This window comes from Parus major, chromosome 12 (genome assembly GCF_001522545.3).
Source record: "Parus major isolate Abel chromosome 12, Parus_major1.1, whole genome shotgun sequence".
In the NCBI taxonomy this organism is placed as follows: Eukaryota; Metazoa; Chordata; class Aves; order Passeriformes; family Paridae; genus Parus; species Parus major.
In genome coordinates this window covers 3,148,058-3,169,956 of record NC_031781.1, presented here as the reverse complement: position 1 = coordinate 3,169,956, position 21,899 = coordinate 3,148,058, and the positions used below count along the sequence as shown (strand labels likewise).

General features: G+C 43.7%; 2 protein-coding genes across 9 annotated transcripts in view; both read right to left on the bottom strand.

The window, feature by feature from the left end:
- Positions 1-1,163: 1,163 nt before the first annotated feature.
- Positions 1,164-12,083, bottom strand: LOC107210143 (haloacid dehalogenase-like hydrolase domain-containing 5). 2 transcript variants are annotated; one of them, XM_033517351.1, is made up of 9 exons: positions 12,025-12,083; positions 10,188-10,397; positions 9,381-9,493; positions 8,594-8,687; positions 7,425-7,458; positions 6,381-6,555; positions 4,870-5,058; positions 3,909-4,100; positions 1,164-1,810 (listed from the first exon to the last, which is right to left on the bottom strand). In XM_033517351.1, the coding sequence occupies exons 2-9, from the start codon at positions 10,389-10,391 to the stop codon at positions 1,525-1,527; spliced, it is 1,287 nt and encodes a 428-aa protein (XP_033373242.1). In that variant the 5' UTR covers positions 10,392-10,397; positions 12,025-12,083; the 3' UTR covers positions 1,164-1,524. The 2 variants fall into 2 exon arrangements, with proteins under 2 accessions (XP_033373242.1, XP_033373243.1); XM_033517352.1 differs by lacking the exon at positions 12,025-12,083 and adding an exon at positions 10,642-11,963.
- A 1,596-nt stretch (positions 12,084-13,679) lies between these two features.
- The window catches only part of ISY1 (ISY1 splicing factor homolog), a 9,483-nt gene continuing 1,263 nt past the window's right edge, over positions 13,680-21,899 (bottom strand). For 3 of the 7 annotated variants that reach the window (XM_033517353.1, XM_015640540.3, XM_015640542.1), the window contains exons 2-11: positions 21,613-21,635; positions 20,898-20,949; positions 20,064-20,129; positions 19,594-19,636; positions 19,312-19,424; positions 19,010-19,127; positions 18,191-18,313; positions 16,271-16,374; positions 15,533-15,619; positions 14,480-15,251 (exon numbers count right to left, since the gene is read on the bottom strand). In XM_033517353.1, the coding sequence (XP_033373244.1) occupies positions 15,144-15,251; positions 15,533-15,619; positions 16,271-16,374; positions 18,191-18,313; positions 19,010-19,127; positions 19,312-19,424; positions 19,594-19,636; positions 20,064-20,129; positions 20,898-20,949; positions 21,613-21,635 (837 nt within the window). In that variant the 3' untranslated portion in view covers positions 14,480-15,143. The other 4 variants (XR_004499172.1, XM_015640541.2, XM_033517355.1 and 1 more) reach the window with 4 other exon arrangements.

Below are 21,899 nucleotides of genomic sequence, written 5' to 3'. Positions count from 1 at the left end.
TTTACACAAGATATGGCCTGATGTACTTTTAATTAAACAAATGGTGCTGAACTAACTTCCTCTTATCCTCCCAGCTGTCCATCACTTCCAGAAATGCATGCACTTCCAGTTGTTCCCAGTTAGCAAACTCTCCAGCAGAGCTGTCTGTGAGGTGAAGAATAAAACCCAAAATGCTCAGTGTAGGAGAAGCATAAATAACTTTTTCAGTGCTTGCAATTAAGTGTGAACAATGTAGTTACAACTGTACCTCCCCAAGGGAACGTTTAGATCTTGGATTTTATTGAAGTGCTGGAAATTAAACAAAGCAACACCCTTTCTTTTTGCTTGGCTCTTTAATTTGAACATCAGCAGATGGGTATTTGTGATCCACAGGAGCCAAATATTGAATTACTTGGTTTGCATTGTCTGCTGCTTCAGTAACAGCCTCAGGGATCGAAAGAGGAGTTGTCAGTGCAATGCCAGGCTCTGGAGCTGGGTCCTCAGAGGGCTGGGAGCAGCTGAATTTATCAGTTAATTCTCTTTATTACTACAGAAACCTCATGGCTGTGACTGTGCTGGTGAGAGTGGGTGTGAGAGGGAAATGGTGCAGGTGTCATGATTGATGTCCATCTGCTCTTGGGAGGGACTGACTTCAACTTTCTCCTGTGTTCTACACATTTAAACTGGAGTTTCTAAATCTGTGTGGGGGAAAAAAAAACCCCAACTTTTCCCTTTGAATGGCTTGATATAAGTGCACATGATGAACACTTAGAAATGATTTCCCATTTCTGGGAACTCTCCCTGGAATTCTCTAAGAATGTGAAATAGTTTGGATACAAGAGATGTACACACACTACAACCATTTTTCATTTGCTGTGGTGAACTGACCTTTCATTATGTAGCTTGTACCTTCAAAAAAAAAAAAACCTGTGTTTTTTATAGTTTAAGTTCACTGAATATTTTTCCTCCTCATCTATGGGCAGGAAGTTAGCTGTTAAACTAGCAGAAAGCATTTTCCCAGATACAATTCCACAAAACAAGACACCAGTCCTAAATCCTACTGAAAATCTGATTCTGAAATTCTTACCTGTACAACAGGTGCTGCTTCTGCTTTTCAGGCAAAGGTCAATAAATAAACCAACAAATAAATATTTTATAATATAAAATTTATAAATAACACCTGCTGGATGTTAAACTGTAAGGCATGTTTAGCATGAGCCCAGATTCCAGATTGGCATACAAGACCAACACAATGGAAGGAGAACTTTTAAGACCAGCTGAGTCCTAGGTAGTCTGAATTAGAAATTAAACAATCTTTACACAAAGTAAACCCACCTGTACTATTTGGAATATCCACTCATCTGTTTTATTCACAGAAACGACCACAAAAACACTTCCCTGACACTTCTCAGTGTGCAGCCTGTTTCTGTCAACGCTGAAAACAGGATATATTTCATCACCCAAGAATTCATCCTTGTCTAGACAAAAGATTTTAATACAGACTGTGTGAGATACGCTGTGATATCTGTTAGTTCCCATTTCTGTTCAACCTACAGAGCACACAGGCACACCACTGAGTTTCAGAGAAACTCCTGTAATCCCAGCTTTACACTGATGGAAAGAGATTTCCACCTCTGCCAACTGCCTTCTGTGTGTAGTGTTATCCAGGTCACTATTTATGATTTCCTTTATTACCTTCAACTGCTGGTTTTTCAGCATTTTGGCTTTTTGAGGGTCTGCCAAGCCCAAACTGCCACTCACCAAGCTGGAGTTCAGTCCATGGAGCTGGAGAATCTGGAATATCCTGAGGCTTGGAGGACTGTCTTCCTCTCTACAAACACATTTTATGTTAATGTTTCCATGAGGGATGAGAATTAAGAGGTCTATATGCAGTTCCTTCATGAATCTTTTGAAGTGTTCATCCACATTGCAGAGAAAAAAAAAAAAAGGAGAGACAGAACATTTTCTGTTCTTCAGCAACTTCCAACATTTTTATTCCTTGCTCCACCGATTCTGGTAGAGAGTTGTACAACATGCCTTAGTACTGAAACAACTTCAAATCATCCTGACCTTACAAAATCACAATCTTTACTTAGATTTGGCATTCTTTGCAAATACTTGGTATATTACAGAAAAGTGCTAAAGAAACAGGTAGATACCTGTTCATTGTACCAATGAAAAGGCAAGAATGTGCTGCTGTAAATACTTTTCCAGTGAAGAAGCAGGAAATCGAGTGTTCAGAGCAGTGTCCTTACACAGGATCCAGTGAGACACTGAAAGCTCCTCAGGAAACATTACAAGAGATGAATCAACAATCCTGAGAGTGGAGAGGGAATTGCAGTGCTTTGCAAGCAGAGGAAACACAACAACAAAATCTGACTTCACAGCAGCTGTGAGCTCTCAGAGTTGCTGTTGGGATAACAAGCAGCGAAGGATTTGGCCAGGAAGGCATTCTGCCAACCCTGCAGGAACCTGGGAGAAATGAACACCCAGGATTTTGTTTGTACAATTCCTAATTTGAGAAAAAAAAAACACTTAAAAAACTCAACCCTAAAAACCTGACTAGTCCCTAATGTGAATTGATCTTTGTGTGTAAGTTGACTTTGATTTTAAAACAATGAATTGGCTTATGTTTTCCAAGCTTAAGTCACAGGTACAACACATATTGTGTTATAACAAACAACACAGAAATACTATCAAAGGCATCTTTGGGATGAAAACTTTAGAAGTATTTTACAGGAATAACAAAAAAAAAATAAATTACTTTTTCATTTTAAACAAACAGCTATTAAAATCCACAGCCCAAACAACATGTAACACTGACACAAGATACATTACACCAAAGGCCAGTTAATTACCACAGTGGTATGAGGCTTCAAGTAAATTAGGAGGCACTTTTTGGCCAAGCAGTAGTCCCTGATTCAGTGGTAAAATCCCAACTCACAGAAACACCTGAAACAAAACTGCTAAAGCTTTCTAAGACTCTAAATTCCTAAAAAAAAAAAGAAAAGTGCAGATAGAAAGGCAGCAAAAAGCAGCAAAAGGCCCCAGAGGGCACCACCCAGGTCTGCTGCTTCCCTTCCAGGATTATGGAGCTCCAACACAGCCAGGGCTTCACACAGCAATAAGAGGAGCAATAAAGCTCCAGGGCCATGGGAAAACAGACACAAGGAAAGGCAGCAGCAGTTAGATCAGAGCAAGTCCAAAGTGGGACAGGCTGAACTCTGCTCTGATTGAAGGGAGCACTGAGTACTTGCAGAATGCCAGGCACTGAGACGTGGTGTGCTCTGTACCAGCCCATGTGGAATGGACTGACGCCAGCACCACAATCTGATATCCTCAACATCCCCAACACCTAAAAGCTAAATCTTCCAGCAAACAAAAGGAGGTACTTTTGTGGAGGGATTTAAGTACCAGTACATGAATAGGCTACTATGAAATATTGCTATTAAAGTCCCTAACATAACAAAGAGGAAGACAATAATGGGCAACTCAAGCCAGAAATTCCGTATTTAGAAGCACTATAGAAAGCATTATTGATATTTAATGTACTTAAACACACTAATGTTCCTACATGTACTTCTAATAAGCATACTGAGTAGAAGATTGTATCAATTTAGAGGTTAAAAAAGTTTAAAGGCAGCAGTTTGTGGCACTCTTGTAAAGCACAATGTGTTTTGGGGAAGAAAAGCGCAGCACTGAGCGGTCCTTAAGAAATCATGTCACCTCAATTAGGTACAAAGTTCTCCAGCTGGAAGACCAGGTCTACAGCAGCATCCACATCTGGCACAATGTGGTCTGGTTCCACCAAGCCAGGGTCAAACCTGAAATCCCTGTGGCCGTGGAACACGGTCTCAGTTACGCTGTCCCTGGTGTGCAGGGGCACCTCGGTGTGGGGGCTGTACACCCCGGTACAAACCAGGACAGACCTGCAGTGGGCAGCAGCTGCAGATGCCAGCTCGTTCTCCCAGCTGAGCCCAATCTCATTGTCCTGGGAGAGTGTGGCAGGGCCTCTGCCTCCAGAAACCTTGGCCTGGAGGCGGGATTTGGAACCTGTCCTGGAGCTCTGCAGGTAGCGGTTGTACAGGTTAGCGCCGTACACATCCGTCATCAGATTGTCCCTGCAAACGAGAAATCCAGTCAGCACTGCAGCTTCAGCTGTCAAAAGCCACTCTTACAGTTTCCATTTAACACTTCATTGTATGCTTTACACAACTCTATGTGGAATTGGGGAGACAGGGAGAAATCCAACCCCACAGCTGTTTTATTGTACCATTTTCATGAAGCATGACAGGATAAAAATGAATCACTCTCCCTGTTGCAGATTGGGGCAAGGGGAGAGAAAATCAAGGCATGAGCAGCCCATGAATGAGCTTACTATATTTCCAAAAATCTTGGAGATTCTGGAACAGTCCTTAATACAACACAGCTTTATCTTCTCTGAAAAGGATTCTATGATGTGGCAGCACAGGCAATAGCATATGACCAACCTAAATTACCTCAGAGATAAAGTCTAGCACTACAGTCTCTGTCCTTTGCTCAAAGGCAGTTGGTGTTACACCATTAAACCTAATAGAATCAACACCCAGACAAACCCTTTTTGTTAGATTTACACAGCCTATTACAGAAAATAAATAAATGAATAAAAAATCTGGAGAAATCTTAGTTGCATATAAAACTACCTTCTGAAAAAATTACACATAAAAAGAGCAAAGCATCATTAATTTTTAGTATTAGAAACCTCATAAAAAATACACCATAACACCAACGAAGTCAGATGGTCTTATAATGGTAAGAGAAACAAGCTGGTGAGAGTTGTGTGTTTTTCTTGGCTGGCATTTACACCGTGAGTAATTTCCTGGTGCATTTGTCAGGCTCAGCTCGCCTTACCCCACAGCATAGAGGGTCTGGATGGGCTGCTCCCAGCTCCTCTGCAGGGCCTGCGCCCGGATCAGGTGCTCTGCATATTGGTATGTCAGCCTGCTGGGCTTGCCCATTAACACCTCGTACTTCAGCTCTTTGCCAGTGATCTTCTTGTAAATGTTTTCCAAACAAACCATGAATGTCCCGTGCCCAAACCTACACAGATAGAAATCCAAACCATCAATGTTCCATCCCCAAACCTACATAGATATAAATCCAAATCATCAATATTCTATCCCCAAACCTACACAGAAATAAACCCAAACCATGAATCTCCCGTGCCCAAAACTACACAGACAGAAATCCAAACCATCAATGTTCCATGCCCAAACCTACATAGATATAAATCCAAATCATCAATGTTCCATCCCAAAACCTACACAGATATAAAACCAAACCATGAATGTCCCATGCCCAAGCCTACACAGATATAAAACCAAACCATGAATGTCCCATGCCCAAGCCTACACAGATATAAAACCAAATCGAATTACATTAAGCACAAATTAAAAACATCAAACAAGGCTCTTTTTTATTTCATGATTTTTTAGGAATAAATCATGTCCTGTAACTATCAAATTCTCCTCAGCATGCAACATTTCTGCAGCTGGTTCACTGAAAATTAAGTGCTATTTAGCTGAACAACAGACACCACAATAAACCCACATTACTGGGATGGCACAACAGATTTATCTAATTTTAAAATTGCTCACTAGAGGTATCCTGGCTGCCTCATGGTAGCCTGAAGCCATCACACATAAATCTTTTTCAATGTGCCAATTAGAGATGGCCTTTGCTTCCAAAGATAGAAATCTGAGCAGATCTTTGACCCAGGATTCAGGCAGCAATCAAGTCACAGTAACAAGTTTCTATTTCAAAATTACAGACTGAGGGGAAGGGAAACAAACCTATTAAAGAAGTACCTTCTTTTGAAAGCAAAATCAAAACCACTCTAAGAGGTGCTGGCACCTTGTTCTGCGTGTTCTACTTGTTTTCTCTTGTGTTCCCTAAAGAGCTCACTGCATTGTTTCCAGCTCAGAACCACTCACTGCTTTCAACCAGCAGGGTCAGCTCTTTACCCTACCAGGAAAAGAGAAATACCAAAGAGGGACCTAATGAAATGAAACAATGGCCTTGATATTTATTTTTTTTTTTCATTTTTGCCTTTGAACTGAGGCTCTGAGGCCCTCAGGAAAAAAAACTTCTCTTTCTCCACTGCTCTGGGAGTGAGGAAACAAAAGGGGATTTTTTTTGAGCTTAAAAGCAGCTTTTCTCTTGAGTGACTGATTTCCTGGATGCAATAATGCAGCCAGCAACAAGGCAGCATTAGCTGAAAGTGCATTAGAGATGTGGCATTCAAAGCCAAGCCCTGCTGTGAAGCTCCATCAAGCATTCTGTACTCAAGCGTTGACTCTGAATCCTACTGGAAAAATGAGGAAGCCCCAAATAAATCCCAATTCTATGAATAAAGCACTTACCTTGGGGACTGTGCCTCAGCCACCCACATCAGGTCCATGTTACAGGCAAGCACGGGGATGTGAGGGTAGTTTTCCTGCTCATAGGGATTTCCAGGATAGCCACTTGTCAGCAAAACATCAATTATCAGCTGCAGGCTGGTTTCCCATCTCACTGGCTCCCCAAACAGCACCACAGCTGTGAGAGCCACAGTTACAGAACAGGAATGGAATTGTTAGCACTGAGTCTCTGACACTGGGTCTAAAACTTGGCCTAAAGAGACTGAACAACTAATTTAACACAACCAGGAACTGATCAAACAGCCACATTAATTTAAAGGCTTGATATATCACATGCCCATTCATTCAAAATCTCAGAAGTAACAAGACCCCACTGCAAACTTGACAGGTTTAGGAGTTCTATTTCACAGGTGAAGTTTCTCCAGAAATTACAATATTGACTTCTAAATTCTATTTCTAAGTCTTCCATAACTCACAAGTTCTCTGTTCACACACAGTACATGAATACAGCACCTGTGATGTTGATTTGTTCATCTCAGAACAAAATCTGATGCTGTATTTAAAAACTGCTTTGGTCTCCAGCAATAATCTGACATGGGTTTTTTAAAATCCTAAGGTCCAATTTCTACTTTCCTGTAGCTCAGATGAGATGAGAGTGAACACAAGGCCCTTCTCATACTACAGCTCCATCCTGACTACTGTAAGAACAAGACCAATTATTTCTGAATAATGAACATCAGTTAATTCCTCATTTATGAAAGGAGGGCAACAATAGCCTGTTAAAGGCAGATGAAAGGGAAAGAAGACCTCATATAGCCTCCAAACTTCAAAACCCAATGGCTGAAAGCTGCATGCACTAAAAAACAGCTCTACAACACATGATGCTTTCAAATTAATGACAGGTGTCATTAACAAGGAAATTTTAGGATTGTCTCAGACAAATTTCTGAAGTGCCCAACAAATCTAAAAATAATTTATGAAAATAAAATAAAATAAAAATATTTCATTTATTAATTGATAGATGCAAGTTAAATAAAGATAACTGACCCTCAATCTTGGGAAGCTCCACAGCAGAAGGGGACTGCAATAAGAAAAAAGTGAAAGTTTTTTTACAAGATTAAACATCTGTTTTAAACAGAATAAATTCAAGCACAGCTCCCACAGCCACTCTGCCAGGAAATGCACTCTATATTGATATATACCTGATGTCAGTTCACTCAGAAAATTGTGTTTCCACTCTGACACCTCTGGCCCAGGGACAGCAGTGACTGTGCTGTACCTGCACCAGCCTCCTGCTTCTCCTGAGCTGTTTTAAACAGCTTTTTAACAGGAGTTTTTTAACTCCAGCTCTTAAAATTACTTGTGTTGCAATTTTAGCTGTTTAAATTAATTGTCAAAATTACTTGTATATAAAAGTATGGATGTTTATTTTTCTCCAGTAGTACCAAGACATTTGAAAAATAGTTTTTGAGATGTTTTTCTTTAACACTTCTGATAAAGAATGCACAGTATAACATGTAATATATTTGCCAAACAATTAAGAGTTTGTACTTCATTATTTACTCTCTGTGGTGAGAGTAAACACTTTAACAGGTTCTTGACCTTCCCCATCCACTTGGGTGAGGATCCCAGCTGAGGGATGGATTCTGTGAGCCACGGAGAATTCCCTGTTCCAGGGGGGAAATCCTTTTTTTAGGCTGGCTCTGAATGTGAGCAGCACACCCAGCTGTTCACTTCTGCTTCAAACCCTGCACAGCTCAACTGACACCACTGTAAACATTTGAATAGTGCTACAAACAGTAAAGGGAGATCTATGAGGGGAAAGTATTTCTCTTCAAAGCATTCATTTACAATCAAAGCTACCTCCTACCAACACAATCATATATTCAGGGAAAAGCTTATGTTATCTGCCATACTTTCTGAGGAAGCTAATCAGCTTTCCAGGACAGACTTTGCATTAGGTATCTGCATTAGATTGTGAGTTTTCCTGCAGCAGTAGGTTACAAAATCAAAGGCTGGGTTAAAGAATTACTACTGAGAGAAAAGAGTTGTTCTTGAGAATGCTTTGTTAATAAAACAAATAAGGAAGCAGAAAAGTAAAGTCAAAATACAGTGTAAGAACAGCAGCATTAGCTTGGTAGTTAAATATTGACCCCTGTTATAGGATGTCATGCAATGAGCAAACAGAGATGTTTAAAACAAAAATCTCCACTCACCAGGACATTGGGTCTTCTGTCATGGTCAACTGCATCGAGGAGAGGGCGTTTCTCCCGCAGGGCGTCAATGGTGATGGGCTGGCAGAAACCAAGGCTGGGACACAGCAGCTAAGGACACACAACTGCTCACAGGAAAAGGTTTCCAAACTGCTGATTCCACATAAACCATTTAAATATACTCAACTGACAAATTACTTAGGAATGAAAGCAATGTCAAAGACAGACTTTTCCTTCTGTGAAACAGAAAGATGATCGTCCCACTGCTGATAAACGAGAGACCAAAGTTCTTCTCTTTGGTTTTCAGTCTTCTCACCTACTTCTCTCTTAGCCAAGCCTAATGAATGTTGACCATCAATTGGAATGTTCCTTCAATACCTTTTTCTCAGTTTTGTACTTCAGAGCTTATGTTTAAAAGATGCATACACATTTTGCAACTCATGATTGACACCAACTTTAATGAAAATCCCACTAAAGGAAGAAGTGCAGAAGGGACTTAAAGGAAGCCTGAGCAAAGCTTATGCAAAAGTTAAGATTATTAAGTCACAGTTTGAAACTTTGATACCACCATGTTATCAATATAATTTAAGTTCTTTGGGCACTTAGTATAAAACCACGTCCAAAACATAAATTTGGCACCATACTAGGAATTATCATTACTATTTATTACTGCATTTGAAGGGTTGAAATATTTGACTTTCACTTAATCCATGGGATCCCCTGAACCAGATTAAGGAAAACACTGTGACAGAAAGTTGTTGGTTTTTTTAACTCTTTTTTTTAAAGATACTCTTGAGCAATATCAAGAAGTGGTCCTTGTCCAGATACCAGAACACATTTTTCATGATAACGCTTGAACATCCGCAGAGGACTGTGTGACATCATCACTTGATCTTGTGAAATCTGTTTGGGATTTAAAAACAAAAGGAGTCTGTTGTTTTTCAGAGAAGTTGTTTATACACAGATTCAATTAACAGACGTGACAGATTCCAGGAATTACAAAACAACCAGCATTTTTTCCTTTCACAAATGATGTATTGATAATATGTCAGAAAAAAGTACCTTACTGACAAATTGTCATATATACTCCTTTGAGCTCCCAGCTCTATTCAACATGAACAACCTTTCCTCTCCTAGTTTTATAAGACCACCAAATTCATTTGGAAATAAAAATTCCAATAAATTATTTGGAAATCGTTTTCCTTTAGAAAAGGAGAATCAGAAGGGGCCTGGTTCCAATCGTGGGTCCTTTGCTGGACTGCAGCTCTGATTTAATAGTGCCAGAAGATCACCTGATTTTTCAGTTTACATATCCCCACCCCTTTAACAGGAGAGGGATTTACCAGTAAGACTGTTATCCTGGAAAGATGCTCCTGTGAGGACCTTTCCAAAGAAATACCTTTAACTTTACTATTGGAAAAATCAGTGCCTTTAGTAGTGGAAATTCCATTAGCTTTGGACAGCATTTTTTACTTTCAGCAAAGCATGTCAGGGGGCTTAAAGGGAAAAGCAGACCTGATTAACTGAGCAGCACTTAATGGAAGATAATACATCTGACACACTCAACATGATAATGAACTGGATTTAGGTGACTCACTGGAACCCCCAGCAGGTGAGACAACTGGTCAGCTTTCTTCTGGCGCAGGCAGTTCCCTGCATTGGTGACAAAGACCACGGGCACCAGGAACTGTCCCTGAGAGTTGACCAGCTTTTGGAAGGCTGTTCTGGCAGCAGGAATGGGGGTCTTCCCTCGCACCAGCACCCCATCAATGTCAAAGAGAAATCCAAAGGACGGCAGCATGCTGAGCTGGAAGGAGGGATGAAATCAAACATTAGTTCTGCCTGTCCTTACACATACTTAATAGGGTTTACAGCAGCTGCAGCCCCCTGAGAACAGACACCTCCAGTGGGAGCAGGGGATCTATATGTTTATGTAGTAGAACTGTTCTGTTCTACAAGTTTGATCACAGCCAAGTGACTGCTGTGCTCCCACACACACCTTCAGTGCTGGTTTCACTTAGGGCAGACTAATTGGGAAAGTCAGCACTTACACACAGGTGCTGCTCGAGTCACTGAAGTGTATCTCCTTGCCTGCCTTGGAGGCAGTGAAGAGCTGGACTTGGTGAGCCCCAGCCAGGAAAGATGAGCTGGGTGATAAGGGCAAGGAGCAGAGACAGAGAGAGGACTGTTGAGCAATGAAGCTGTTACTGGATCAGGCTGGAAAAGTACGGAACAAAACCTATCATCTAAAGCTCATTTCTCTCCTGAGCCTAAAACAGAAACAGGAACCTTGGGATTTATGATCAGTGATGAAAAGGGACGGGTTAAGGGCCGAGGCTGAGTGTGATGGAGGGAGCAGGCACAGAAAGGTCTGCAGCCATGGGAGGTGGGCCAGCCTTTGCTAGCAGAGCTGTCTCAGGGCACACACCCACAGCCACCTGTCTCCTATGCAGGAAGAGAAGGGCTCTTTGCCCACTCAAGCAGCACTTTTGTTCCACATCAATTATTCACCTGCCACACTTTTCCTGCAGCCAGGCACAGCACAGGGACAGGCAGTGCTGGGAATGGGGATGCAGCACAAACAACAGGGAAAATCCACCCCCTTACACAGCCCAAGTTCATAACGTCAGCACCTTAAATATATTGCATTACTGTTCATTTAAATTAGGCTGGGGTTTTGTTTTACATGCAAGAACTCCCCCTGAAGCCCTCTCATCTCTCCTCTGTAGAATCACCACCCTTTTGATTTGAAGAACAAAACTCCTGAAGTCCTTGTCTCCACACAGCCCACAATGGTTTCAGGAAAGTTATGTCAGAAATAGCCCAACTTGCTGCAGAGATGCTGCTAAAGGCTTGCTAATAAATGTAGAGCAGTCTTCCCAGGCTTTGTGAATGGGTACATGAAACTGCTGAAACTATAGTGGTAATAGAATAACTCTCTAGCATATATGATTCTTTACGTTAATTTTGCGACATATAAATAAGAGATGTAAAGATAACAGATTACAAATGGAAACTTTACAGTGAGTAACACTAACAGGAAAAAAAAAAGAAAGTATTACATGGGAAAAAAGCACTAAGGAAAGAACTGAACACATACATATGACGGATATAATGATAAATAGAGATAATGATGTGAACAGCTTTGTTTCCCTTTTGACCCGAAAGAACCTGTTGGTGACAAGAGTGCGGTGCCGCACAACCCAAGGGACGCGCGGAGCCGGCAGTGGTCGGAACGGGTTTCCCTCGTTCGCTCTGTAAGAGCAGGAGCACACGCAGCTCCAGGACCGGAGTATCCGGGAATTCTGTCCCGGGGAAGCGAGGATACCGCCGGGCATCCCCGGCCAGGGCGAGTGGCTCTGCCGCGCTCCGCCGCGCCCCGCACCCGTTTCGCTTTCGCTGCTCCCCGGCCCGCCCGCCCCGGCCCCGCTCACCGCGCTGTGCCCGCTCCGCTCGGCCGGGCGGCCGCAGCTCCCCCGGGCCGCCGGGAGCCGCCGGGCGGCCCCGAGCAGGGCGCGGAGCGGCGGCAGCGCCCGGCGCATGGCGAGCGCAGAGCGGCGGCGGCCGCAGCGCAGGGCAGCGTCACCCGCGTCACGGGCAAACGTCAGCCCCGGGCCGGGACAGCGCCCGCCGCTTCCCCGCGCCCCGACAGCCTCCCAGCACGCTGCCACGGGCTCGGGCCCGCCGCGGCACCGCCAGGAGCACTACAACATTCCGACCGAGGAGATAAGGCTTTTTAAATTTAACAAAAAAGCAGAAGAAACATTCTGTCTGGTTGTGCCTGGCCAAGGGATGGAGGGACTGGAGCGTGTCTCTTGCGAGGAAAGGCTGAGGGAGCCGGGCACCGCCGGCCTGGGAGCGGAGCCAAGAGGATGGAGCAGGCTCTGCTCGGTGGTGCCAACCACTGGGACACGAGCAACGGGCAGGAACTGATGCCCAAGGGGGGCTTCTCCCCTGTGCAGTGACAGCGCTGGAACAGACTGTCCACAGAGGGTGTGGAGTTGTCTCGCTGGAGCTGCCCCAGACAGCAGCTGTCTGGACAAATCCTGTGCCCTGTGCTCTGGGATGGCCCTGCTGGAGCAAGGAGGTTGGACCAGATGCCCATCCCTTCTAACCTGACCCATTCTGTGATTCATTCTTTGGGAAAAAGCCTGTCATGCAAAAACACCACCGTCCCTCAGCTTTGCACCCCTGCAGCTAGACTTGAAAGTGAGACAAGCAGCACAAAATGTCATTAGTTAATGGATACTCTGCAAAGCTGTCTCTGTTTATCTTGCTCATCTGATAATGAAGATTAGGTAAATCCACTTATTTCCTAGTGCTGCCAACAAATATTCCTCACCACTCCTCTGACTGCAAGGAGAAACTGATCCTTCACTGACTGTACTGTGATCTCCAGACACAGAACAAGGGAGTTGCCCTTCGATCTGTACCACTGACGTGGCTGGCATTAAATGAAACACACAAATACATTTCTAAGATACAAAAGCAGGCCCAAATCCATGCAGCAGACAGAGCAATTAGTGAGTTTATCCCCTTGGTGCTCAAGCCAGGATCACACACAGAGCAGAACTCTGAAGCAGACATGTAAAAATACATAAAGTAATTGTTTTATAACCTGGATGTGTTCAGGGCTGACACATTCCAGGGATGGTATGAGCCATAAGCCTAGCACCACACACACACCCCAGCACAGCTGCACACTCAGAGTGGAGGCAGAGCTCCGTTCTCCAGGACAAACAGATCAGTTTCCTGGCTGTGGCCACAGCAGCTTCCCCACCCTGACTCCACCAGCAATTCCAGAGCCTGGCAGGACACAGGCATTTTGCTATAAGCCACTGTGGCAAATAATTACTCTGCAATTTGTTCCCTCAGATGCAGCCAAGAGCACTCAGCTCAAAATGCTTCACAGTCAGAGCTACAGAGAGAGGATGTGGCACAGCAGGGCCAGGCAGCAGCCAGTTTGCCTTGCAGTTACACACTGCATTTTTGTGCATTTATTCCTTTTCTGTGTTGGTTGGCAGAGATCAGCCTTTTACATCATGATGTTGGTCACATTCCTTTGAACGTTAATGTAATCACAATCCTGTTGCTTTTTCTCATTCTTTCCATTTATTCTTCTTTTGTATTTCTGTTATCATCACTGTCCCTGATCTGCCTTTACCCTTGTGTCTTCTTTTATCTTACAGACAACCCTCAGACTGTATCAGGCCATACAAAATTTTTTCCCCCCCTGGTTATCTCCAGCATATAGTTTAGCAAATCTACAGCAAATTATTACAAGCCATAAAGACATTGTTTGCTGCTTTCTTACAAAGCAGAGAAAGCTGCACTGCTGACAGGAAGAGAGAAGAATATGTTTGATGTTAGCTGTCTGCTTGCTACCAATAATTGAACTTTTAATTTTTTCTGTTGTTTTTTTTTTTTAATGTTTTAATTTGGCAGCTATGCTTTCCACTTTTTCAATTCTATTTTTTTTTTTATTTGATTGCTTGCATCAAGTAACACAAAGCTTGTCTCTATAATTCATAACTTTGATTGTTCTGGAGTGGATTATTCACAACAGATAAATACTGAGAGCATCCAGAAATGCTGAATGGTCCCAAACTTGGCTATTAAATACTCTTCCTTAGACAGAAATACTCCATGGCTGCAGATGTCCAGTTTCAAATGCCATTCATTCAGACCTGTACAACAGTATTAGTCATCCATAAGACTCTGACCAGGCTCTACCTTGCCTCTTGTCCCAGGATTCAGAAGCCAAGAGCAGTAGGGGATGCAGAGCTTCAAATCCCTACAGGGATGTGTCTATGATGATCATCTATGATCCCAATCTTTGGCTACCATTAGGGAATCATCACAATCCTTTGAGCTAGAACAAAACAAACACCAGGTTGTAAATAAGTTTTAATAAAAACATTTGAACAAGGTATAGCAAAGTTTTTTACAGTAGCTGCTGGAATATCCAGCAATTCATCCAGGCACACTTACAAACCACAAAAAGGGTAACAGGTTTTAGACATTGCATGTGTTTTAGAAAGAAACAAATCTCCTCCAAAGTCATTCATAAGATCTGCCTTCAAGCCACCTCTAGACAGGTTCCAGGTTATTCTGGTAAACTAAGCAGGTGTAATAGTGTAAATTACTTCTCAGTTCAACAAAACCCAGCATGAGAGGATGTTCACACTTACAGTCAGGACAGAGCAGACAGGATGGCAGGAACACCATGGGTTTTTTCCCAGGACTGAGGAGCTCACTGGGAGTGGTTCTGGGAGAGGCCCCACTGCACAGACCCTTTCCCAAACTGAAAATACTGAAGACAGCTGTTAGATGCAGACAAGTTCACCAAGGTTTGACCTTTTCCAGCGCTGGAGTAAAAGTCATCCTAGTGGAGAAACCAGAATGATGGTTCTCCTTCTGCACACCACACTGTAATTCCAGCAGTTTGCTCCACATCCAAAGGAACTTTCAGAGTTAAAACACATTGCTACCAGAACTTAGGAACCTTTTGCTTTCAGAGGGATTACACACAGGCCAGGACACTGGTGTGATGTTACAATCCTAGAAGTGTCTTTGCCTCCTCGCTCTGTGCCAGGAGGGTTTCACTGGCATACTTCTGGAGCAGCTCCATCTTCTTTCTTCGCACAAGAGCTTCCTCAATCTGCAGTGACAAAAACAGGGTGGATTCAGCTCAGCTGAGATGCTGAAACCTCAGATGCTCAGCCATACCACAACACTTCCCAATTTATGGAATACTTAGGAAGGTTTTGGAAATTATGAGATAAAAAGGGTAATAACATTTGCAAGAGGATTAAAGAGCTGTAGAGTCAAGTCACAGAAATCATAAATTTAGGGCACTTTTACTGATGACCTGATGTAAATTAAGATGTGTCTAGCAAAAGCCAGTGTGCATCTCTGCAGCTGAGTGCTGTTATGCCTTACCTCCTGTTGAGTTGGCACTGGAACATGTGCAATAAATTTCTGTTGGCCATCTTCACCTTCTCTCTCCTTGGCACCTTCCTCATCAGACTAAAAAGTGAAGAAAAACACATCAAGTTTATTTTCTATAGAGGTCATAAAAAAACCCCTTTTCACTTGCTTTTCCAGAAAGATCAAAGCATGGTCAACACTTCAAATATAGGAATGAGTGAAGAGGACTGAGCACCAAAGGAACACAAGGTTCACATGCAGATCCTGCTCCTTGACATTTTCAGCATTACTGCTTCCGTTTCCAAGAGCAGTGAGAGCAGCACCAGCAAAGCCCTGCTGCATCATGATTCAAGTGTGAACAAGGCCCTGCACCCCTTGGGTTTTCACAGAGTGGCAGTGTGACATTATCCTGTCCCCAAAGCTGCTTGTGCTGCTACTGAGGCAGGCTGTACTCAGGAGCCAGACAGAGCAGTGTTACCAACCCTCTACCTGACAAAAACAGTGTACTTGAATCACAGCAAGGTGCTTCTCACTCCAGTGAAAGGTCTGTCCTCACCTGCCAGCCTCCAGCACCCCCTAAACTTGGACCAAGAGCACTCTCCTATTCCTGATTCTTACTAAGCTGTGTAGGGGGTCAGGTGGGGAGAGGGGCAGGACAGCAGCAGACAGGTCCTTGGCAGAGTAACAGCATGTCCAAGAAGGCAGCACAGAAGACAGATGAAAAGTCACATCACCTGAGCCATCCCCTACCTCTTCCTCATGGACAGCATAGATGTTTTCTTCCTCCTCCTCCTCACCTCTTGCAAGTCGTGCTTCTCTCTCCATCTTCCATTTTTCCACTGCTTCTGCTATAACTGGGGAGCAAAGGAAAATGGCAAGTGTGGCTGAGAGGCAGTCAGAGCAGCATGGTCTTATTGCCAGAGCTTTTCCAATGGACTTAAAACTTCTAGCCTAAATCCTCTACAAGTGTAGAATCTTGATGTAGGATGTAATAAAATGCATCAGTGATATACTGTCACAGTGTGGTACTTGCTAATGCCTTCATTTAGGTACATTTTAGACACTAAATGTCACAGATAAACACCAACCTACTTTCTGACCTGAGCAGCAGGGTCACATGAGCAGGCTAAGTGGCTCTTACAGCTCTGTAGCCTGTCAGCAGCTACAGGGATGCTGATCACCGTGTGATTAATTAAATGTGACTATGCTCCTCACACTGACCACCCACCTAAGGCTCTTTCTCCATCTCAGAGGGTATTTCTCTTATTTTGTAGCACAATCCCAATTCTGTACCTTGCTGTTAGGTGGAAGCTGCCAGGCTGCTGCATCTCTATTACAGTAGAGTGACAGTAAGAGCACTAAAACAAGTTTTAAGAAGCTTTATCAGTAACATGGCCAGTGCAGAAGACCCTACAGAGGTGCCAGATTAATGCATCTTGGCAGGAGGAAATGCCTACAGCAACAGGAGCCAGCAGGCATTCCCCAACCTCTCACAGATCACACATCAAAATTCTCCCCCTGAGAGAGCAAGACCTCACCACTTTCACATGGCTTGTGTGTGACTCCCTAACAGAAAAGGTACCCAAATTTTAATTAGTTTTTTCAATACTTCATTTCAGAAAAGCTTTACTTAACAAGGTAAAAACTGCAAGGTCCCAGACAAGCAGGATGTGCAGGAAGGACCCTGAGTGGGAGCTGTTGGAACTCCCCACACAACTTCCCTTCCTGCACTATCCAGTGCCTGCAGCCAGCTCCCCTTCCCCCTTAGTTTGGGGCTCCAGGCTCTGCTGCAGGACACTGATAAGTGAAGATTTCCTTCAGCCTCCCTTCCTCCCTGCCCCACCATCCAATCAACAAGGCATGACCTTGAATTCTGTGAATGCCTCACCAATGGAGAAGGGATAACTGAGGATCAGCCAGTGCTCAGCAAAAGCATGAGAACTATTTAGGAAATTTAAAAGTGGTCTGTGCCCTCTTGATTTGAGCCACACAAATCCCAGAAAATGGCACACAGTGCTGAATTCTGAAGAGATTTTCAGGAATTAAGACTTGCCATCCCAGTGTCTTCACCAGGGAAGTCAGTAGAATAATGCTAGAAAACTATCTGAGCAAACACATGGATAAATATTTTATATTATGAAGAACTAAGTTCCAAAGGAAAAAATATTCACAAAATGTTAAAATTCCAAGAGAGATGACATGGCTAAATTAACACAGCCCACCCAGACTACAGAGTTTCCAGCAGGCCCCTCTAATCTGGCAGAAAAGTAACCAGCTATTTTTATGGATAAATAAATAATGAGGTGAGACAGGAAACAGATGGTAGGGTCAGTTTTCACAAGGGAGAGAGAGAGAGAACTGCTTGGGTTCCACCGATCTTGCTGCAACCTACTTTTCTACATCTTTAAGCAGGAAAAAGGAGTGGGGAAAGGAGCTTTTGCTTTGGTAGTGAATGACTTGCTAAAATATTGAATCATTTACAGTAGAAAAGATGAAAGCCAACTCTAAAGCACCTCCTCCATGAAATGCCTTATTTGGATACCCATGTGACAAATTCTGACAGCTAAGCACAAGACAAGGCCCACAGCAGGGGGGACAAGATGCCTTAACTTCAGAGTCCACCATTACCCCTTCCTGGGCTGCCCTGTGCAGGTTTGTAATCTCACACACCTTTCTTCTCATGTTCCTGCTCCAGGGGCTCCAGAATCCCATCATCTTCATCCCTGTAGCCGTAGTACTCGGCATCGATGTCCTTCATGAGCTCAGCCCGAGTCTTCCGTGGGGGTGGCAGGGCTGCAAGAACACCACTGTCACCCACCAGGGCACCTCCATCACCTGCTGAGCGGCCCCAGCTTGTCCCCAACCTCACAGCCCACACAGCTGCCTTGTGCCAGGCAATACCCAGCATGATGGAGCTGCTGCCAGCACTGGGAGCACTGGTGTCACCCTCTGGTCTGCACAAATCAGTTCCAGTACAGAGCCAAGGCTCTTATCTTCCCTCACATCCTGGAGTACTTCCCATAATTGTCATTATTCCCATCAATTCCCATAAATGTCAGGCCCAAGCAATTCTCACTCATTCCATGACAAAGTTTCATCCCCTTACATCCAGTTTTTCATTATGAAAACTCATTTTTGCTTCAAAAATGATGTTCAACCCAACTTTCCTTTTTTCTTCATTTCTTTTTCTAGCCCTGAACTCTGAGCACTATTCAGAACTTCTCAATGAAGTTTGCCTGTTATGTTTCTATAGGACAACAGTCCTTACCATTTGGAATTCCTGGTAGAAACCAGTTTATTCCTTTTTATATTTCCTTAATTGCAAACAGCCAAAGGTGCTCCTGGCATTTAATTAATTACCTGTGCTCAGTGTTCCACTGAGACATTCAGAAATGCTGTTACCAGCACTCCCCACAAACTACAGCAGCATTTTACTCAAGATATTCTACTACACAGATTCATGTCTGGGAAGAGCTGCTCTTTACTTACGTTCCTTTTCAAAAAGTTCTCTAACTCCTGGCAAATCCTTTGCAGCCCCAAAGTATTTGTAGCCTCTGTTTCCTGGCACTTCTTTCCCTTCATGATCTAACATTTTTGGGCCAATCCTCTGAAACATAAACAGAGTTCACAGTTTAAAACTTTCTTCTAACACATTTAGAAACATTTTAGGGGCTGCATAAAATTAACACTGGCCAAGCCATTGATGGGTAACTAAATGCTACATATTTTTCTCAGCAGTCACTTCACTTCTAAGCAGAACAACCTTGTAGTACAACACATTCCACACTTACAGCATAATCAGGACCTCCCAGCTCCTTTATTCTGTACTCCCAGTGTCCTTTCTCCCTCAGAAGTTTGTTTATTTCATCATTCAGGTCACGAATTCTGAATTCACCCAATCCAGCTGTTAGAGAGAAAAAAAAAACCAATAAATCAGGCAGCTCACAGAAACACCAGAGCAATTTCAGAATTTATGCAATAGAAACAGAATAGTTCACATGAAATGGGATTTTTACTGTAACTGCTTATGATTGGATATTCAAAAAAATAAAACACAGTTAGAAAAATCTTACCGTTTTGGATCTGTGCCACTTTCTTGGAAATCTCCCCAATGATCTAGTCAAATAAGAACACAGAAATTCACTTCTAGATCAGTGGAAGGAACAGAGAAGACAGAGCCAGATGGTCTGAGAAGTGCATGGCAATAGGACAAGGAGCAATAATACACAAGTTGAAACTGGAGAAATTCTGATTAAATTCAAGTGGAGAGAAATCATTAGGAAGATAATCAAACACTGGAACAGCAGCCCCAAAAACCTGGAATCTAAATCCCTGAAGATGTTAAAGACTCAGCTGGACATGGCCCTGGGGCAACCTGACATGGTAGGAGCTACTTTGAAGACTGAGCTTATCTGAGAAAATGTTCTGTGATTTAACTGTCAGGGACTGACAAGTGTGGAAAACTGTTGTAAGAAGGCTGTCTAAACAGGAAGTGTAAAGTTCTACCTCCTATAGAATTAGAAAATCCACAGGTTGACATTACCTGTCTCCTCCATTTCTCAGCTTTGGGCAGCTCATTACACTCTGATGCAAGAAAAGGCCTTCGCTCCTGTCAGACAGAAAACCACACACATGAAATTCAGCTGAGCACTGGCAGACAGCATTTCACACAGGCTTTACTGCTCCATTAATGCCAAATTATGCTACCAAGCTCCAGGGTCTTCTGCTCTCATGGATTTTTAGTTAGTGGAGAACAATAATGATTTACAGCCCTGACAGATTAAACTATCACAGACTATAAAAAACCTATTTAAACCCACTTTATCCAAACCAAAATCTCTCACCTGTTTTTTTCAAAACACCCCACAATCCTCTCCAATACAACAAACGTTCCATTCAGGACAGTTTCACCATTTTCAACGTACACCACCTCCTTAAGGTTAAGCTTTTCTCAATTGCTGCTACTAAATGATGAAATTTTTTCTGTAGAGTACCTTCTTCCCAACCTTTTCCACATTCCATTGGCTTGCTTACACAAACTAATGCATCATCTTGCTTCTAGAGTTTTGTGTGCAGTTATTTTGTTCCTTTCCCCAGCTTTACCTTTTATTAAAATGCTCTACCTTTTTACTAAAACATCCACTTTTTATTAAAAGATATTAAACCCCTTTCCTCTGCGTAAAATGCAACATTAAACAGAAAAATAAAAAAGGTTTGGAGAAACTGTAGTGGAGAATTTTCCTGACTTTGAGTGTGAAATAGTCAGCTGAAGTATTTTCCTTCGAACTGGAGTCAAGCACAGGACACCTGGGCTCTGAACAAGGCCTGCCTTCTCCCTGACTTGAGCTACCAAACCTCCAGGGCTTTTACAGCTCACCTTGACTTTTCCTTCCTCAAGCTGGGCTTGCCGGAATCTTGCCAAGGCCGTCCTAAAGAGAAGAAAACACATTCACTTTTGCAAATCCACATTCCAACAGGAACAAGTTTTGCTCTGGATGTTTATTATAGACTTAATTACAGTCTGTGGAAAACAAAGGCTTGAACACATTCACTGACCACCTCCCAGCTCTTACAGCTAATGACTTCTCAACACTAGAAATCCTCAGTGGCTCATTCCTCATGCAATGCTGACTGATTCCTCCTATCTGGCCTGGCTTCTCTGTTCCTAAAATGGGAACTGCCTAAAACCACAAAGGGTCCTTTACAACACATTTCAGTGCACTTATCCCCGAGCCTGCAGGGGGACAGGTACAGTGCTGCAGGGCCTCTCCTGCACAGAACCACCCAGCACAGCTACAGGAGCTGCACAGCACCAGGTGCGTGTGTGTGTGGGTGCCTTCCAACTCCCACAGCCTCTGGGCTCTGTACAACTGAGTACCCAGAAGCATCATTAAACTGTTGGTGCTTTAAAAGAGGCTGCACAGCGAGTTCTGTGGGATAGCCAGGCACAGGCAGCAGGAACAGATGTGTGAGATGAGGTACAGGCAGTGCCAGCGGCCACAGATGTGTCAGACCAGGTCTGGCCGCAGCCTCAGCCGAGGTGACCCAGGACTCGAGCGGTGCCTACGCTGCAGTGTCCCCGCCACACTCACATGGCCTTCTCCGCGTTGCGAGCCTGCAAGACACAAACACAGCGGCCTCAGTCACCGCCGGCCCCGCCTCCAGCGGTCCCAGCCTGCGATCCCCTCCGAGCCCCTCGCTGGGCAGTGGCACCAGGGGACAACCAGCGCCGAGCGGTCCCTCAGCCCCGCACTCACCATGGTCCCGCCGTGCCCCTCAGCCCCTCCGTCCCTCACTCACCATGGTCCCTCCGTGCCCCTCAGCCCCGCACTCACCATGCTCCCTCCGTGCCCCTCAGCCCCGCACTCACCATGGTCCC

Excerpts from the sequence above, each read along its gene's own strand:
- LOC107210143 (XM_033517351.1), bottom strand. The coding sequence starts at position 10,391 with ATGCTGCCGTCCTTTGGATTTCTCTTTGACATTGATGGGGTGCTGGTG. Across the intron at positions 6,556-7,424 it reads GGAGCTTCCCAAGATTGAGG|CTGTGGTGCTGTTTGGGGAG; the intron begins GTCAGTTATCTT and ends TGGCTCTCACAG. Across the intron at positions 1,811-3,908 it reads GCAGCTGCTGCCCACTGCAG|AGAGGAAGACAGTCCTCCAA; the intron begins GTCTGTCCTGGT and ends ATGTGTTTGTAG.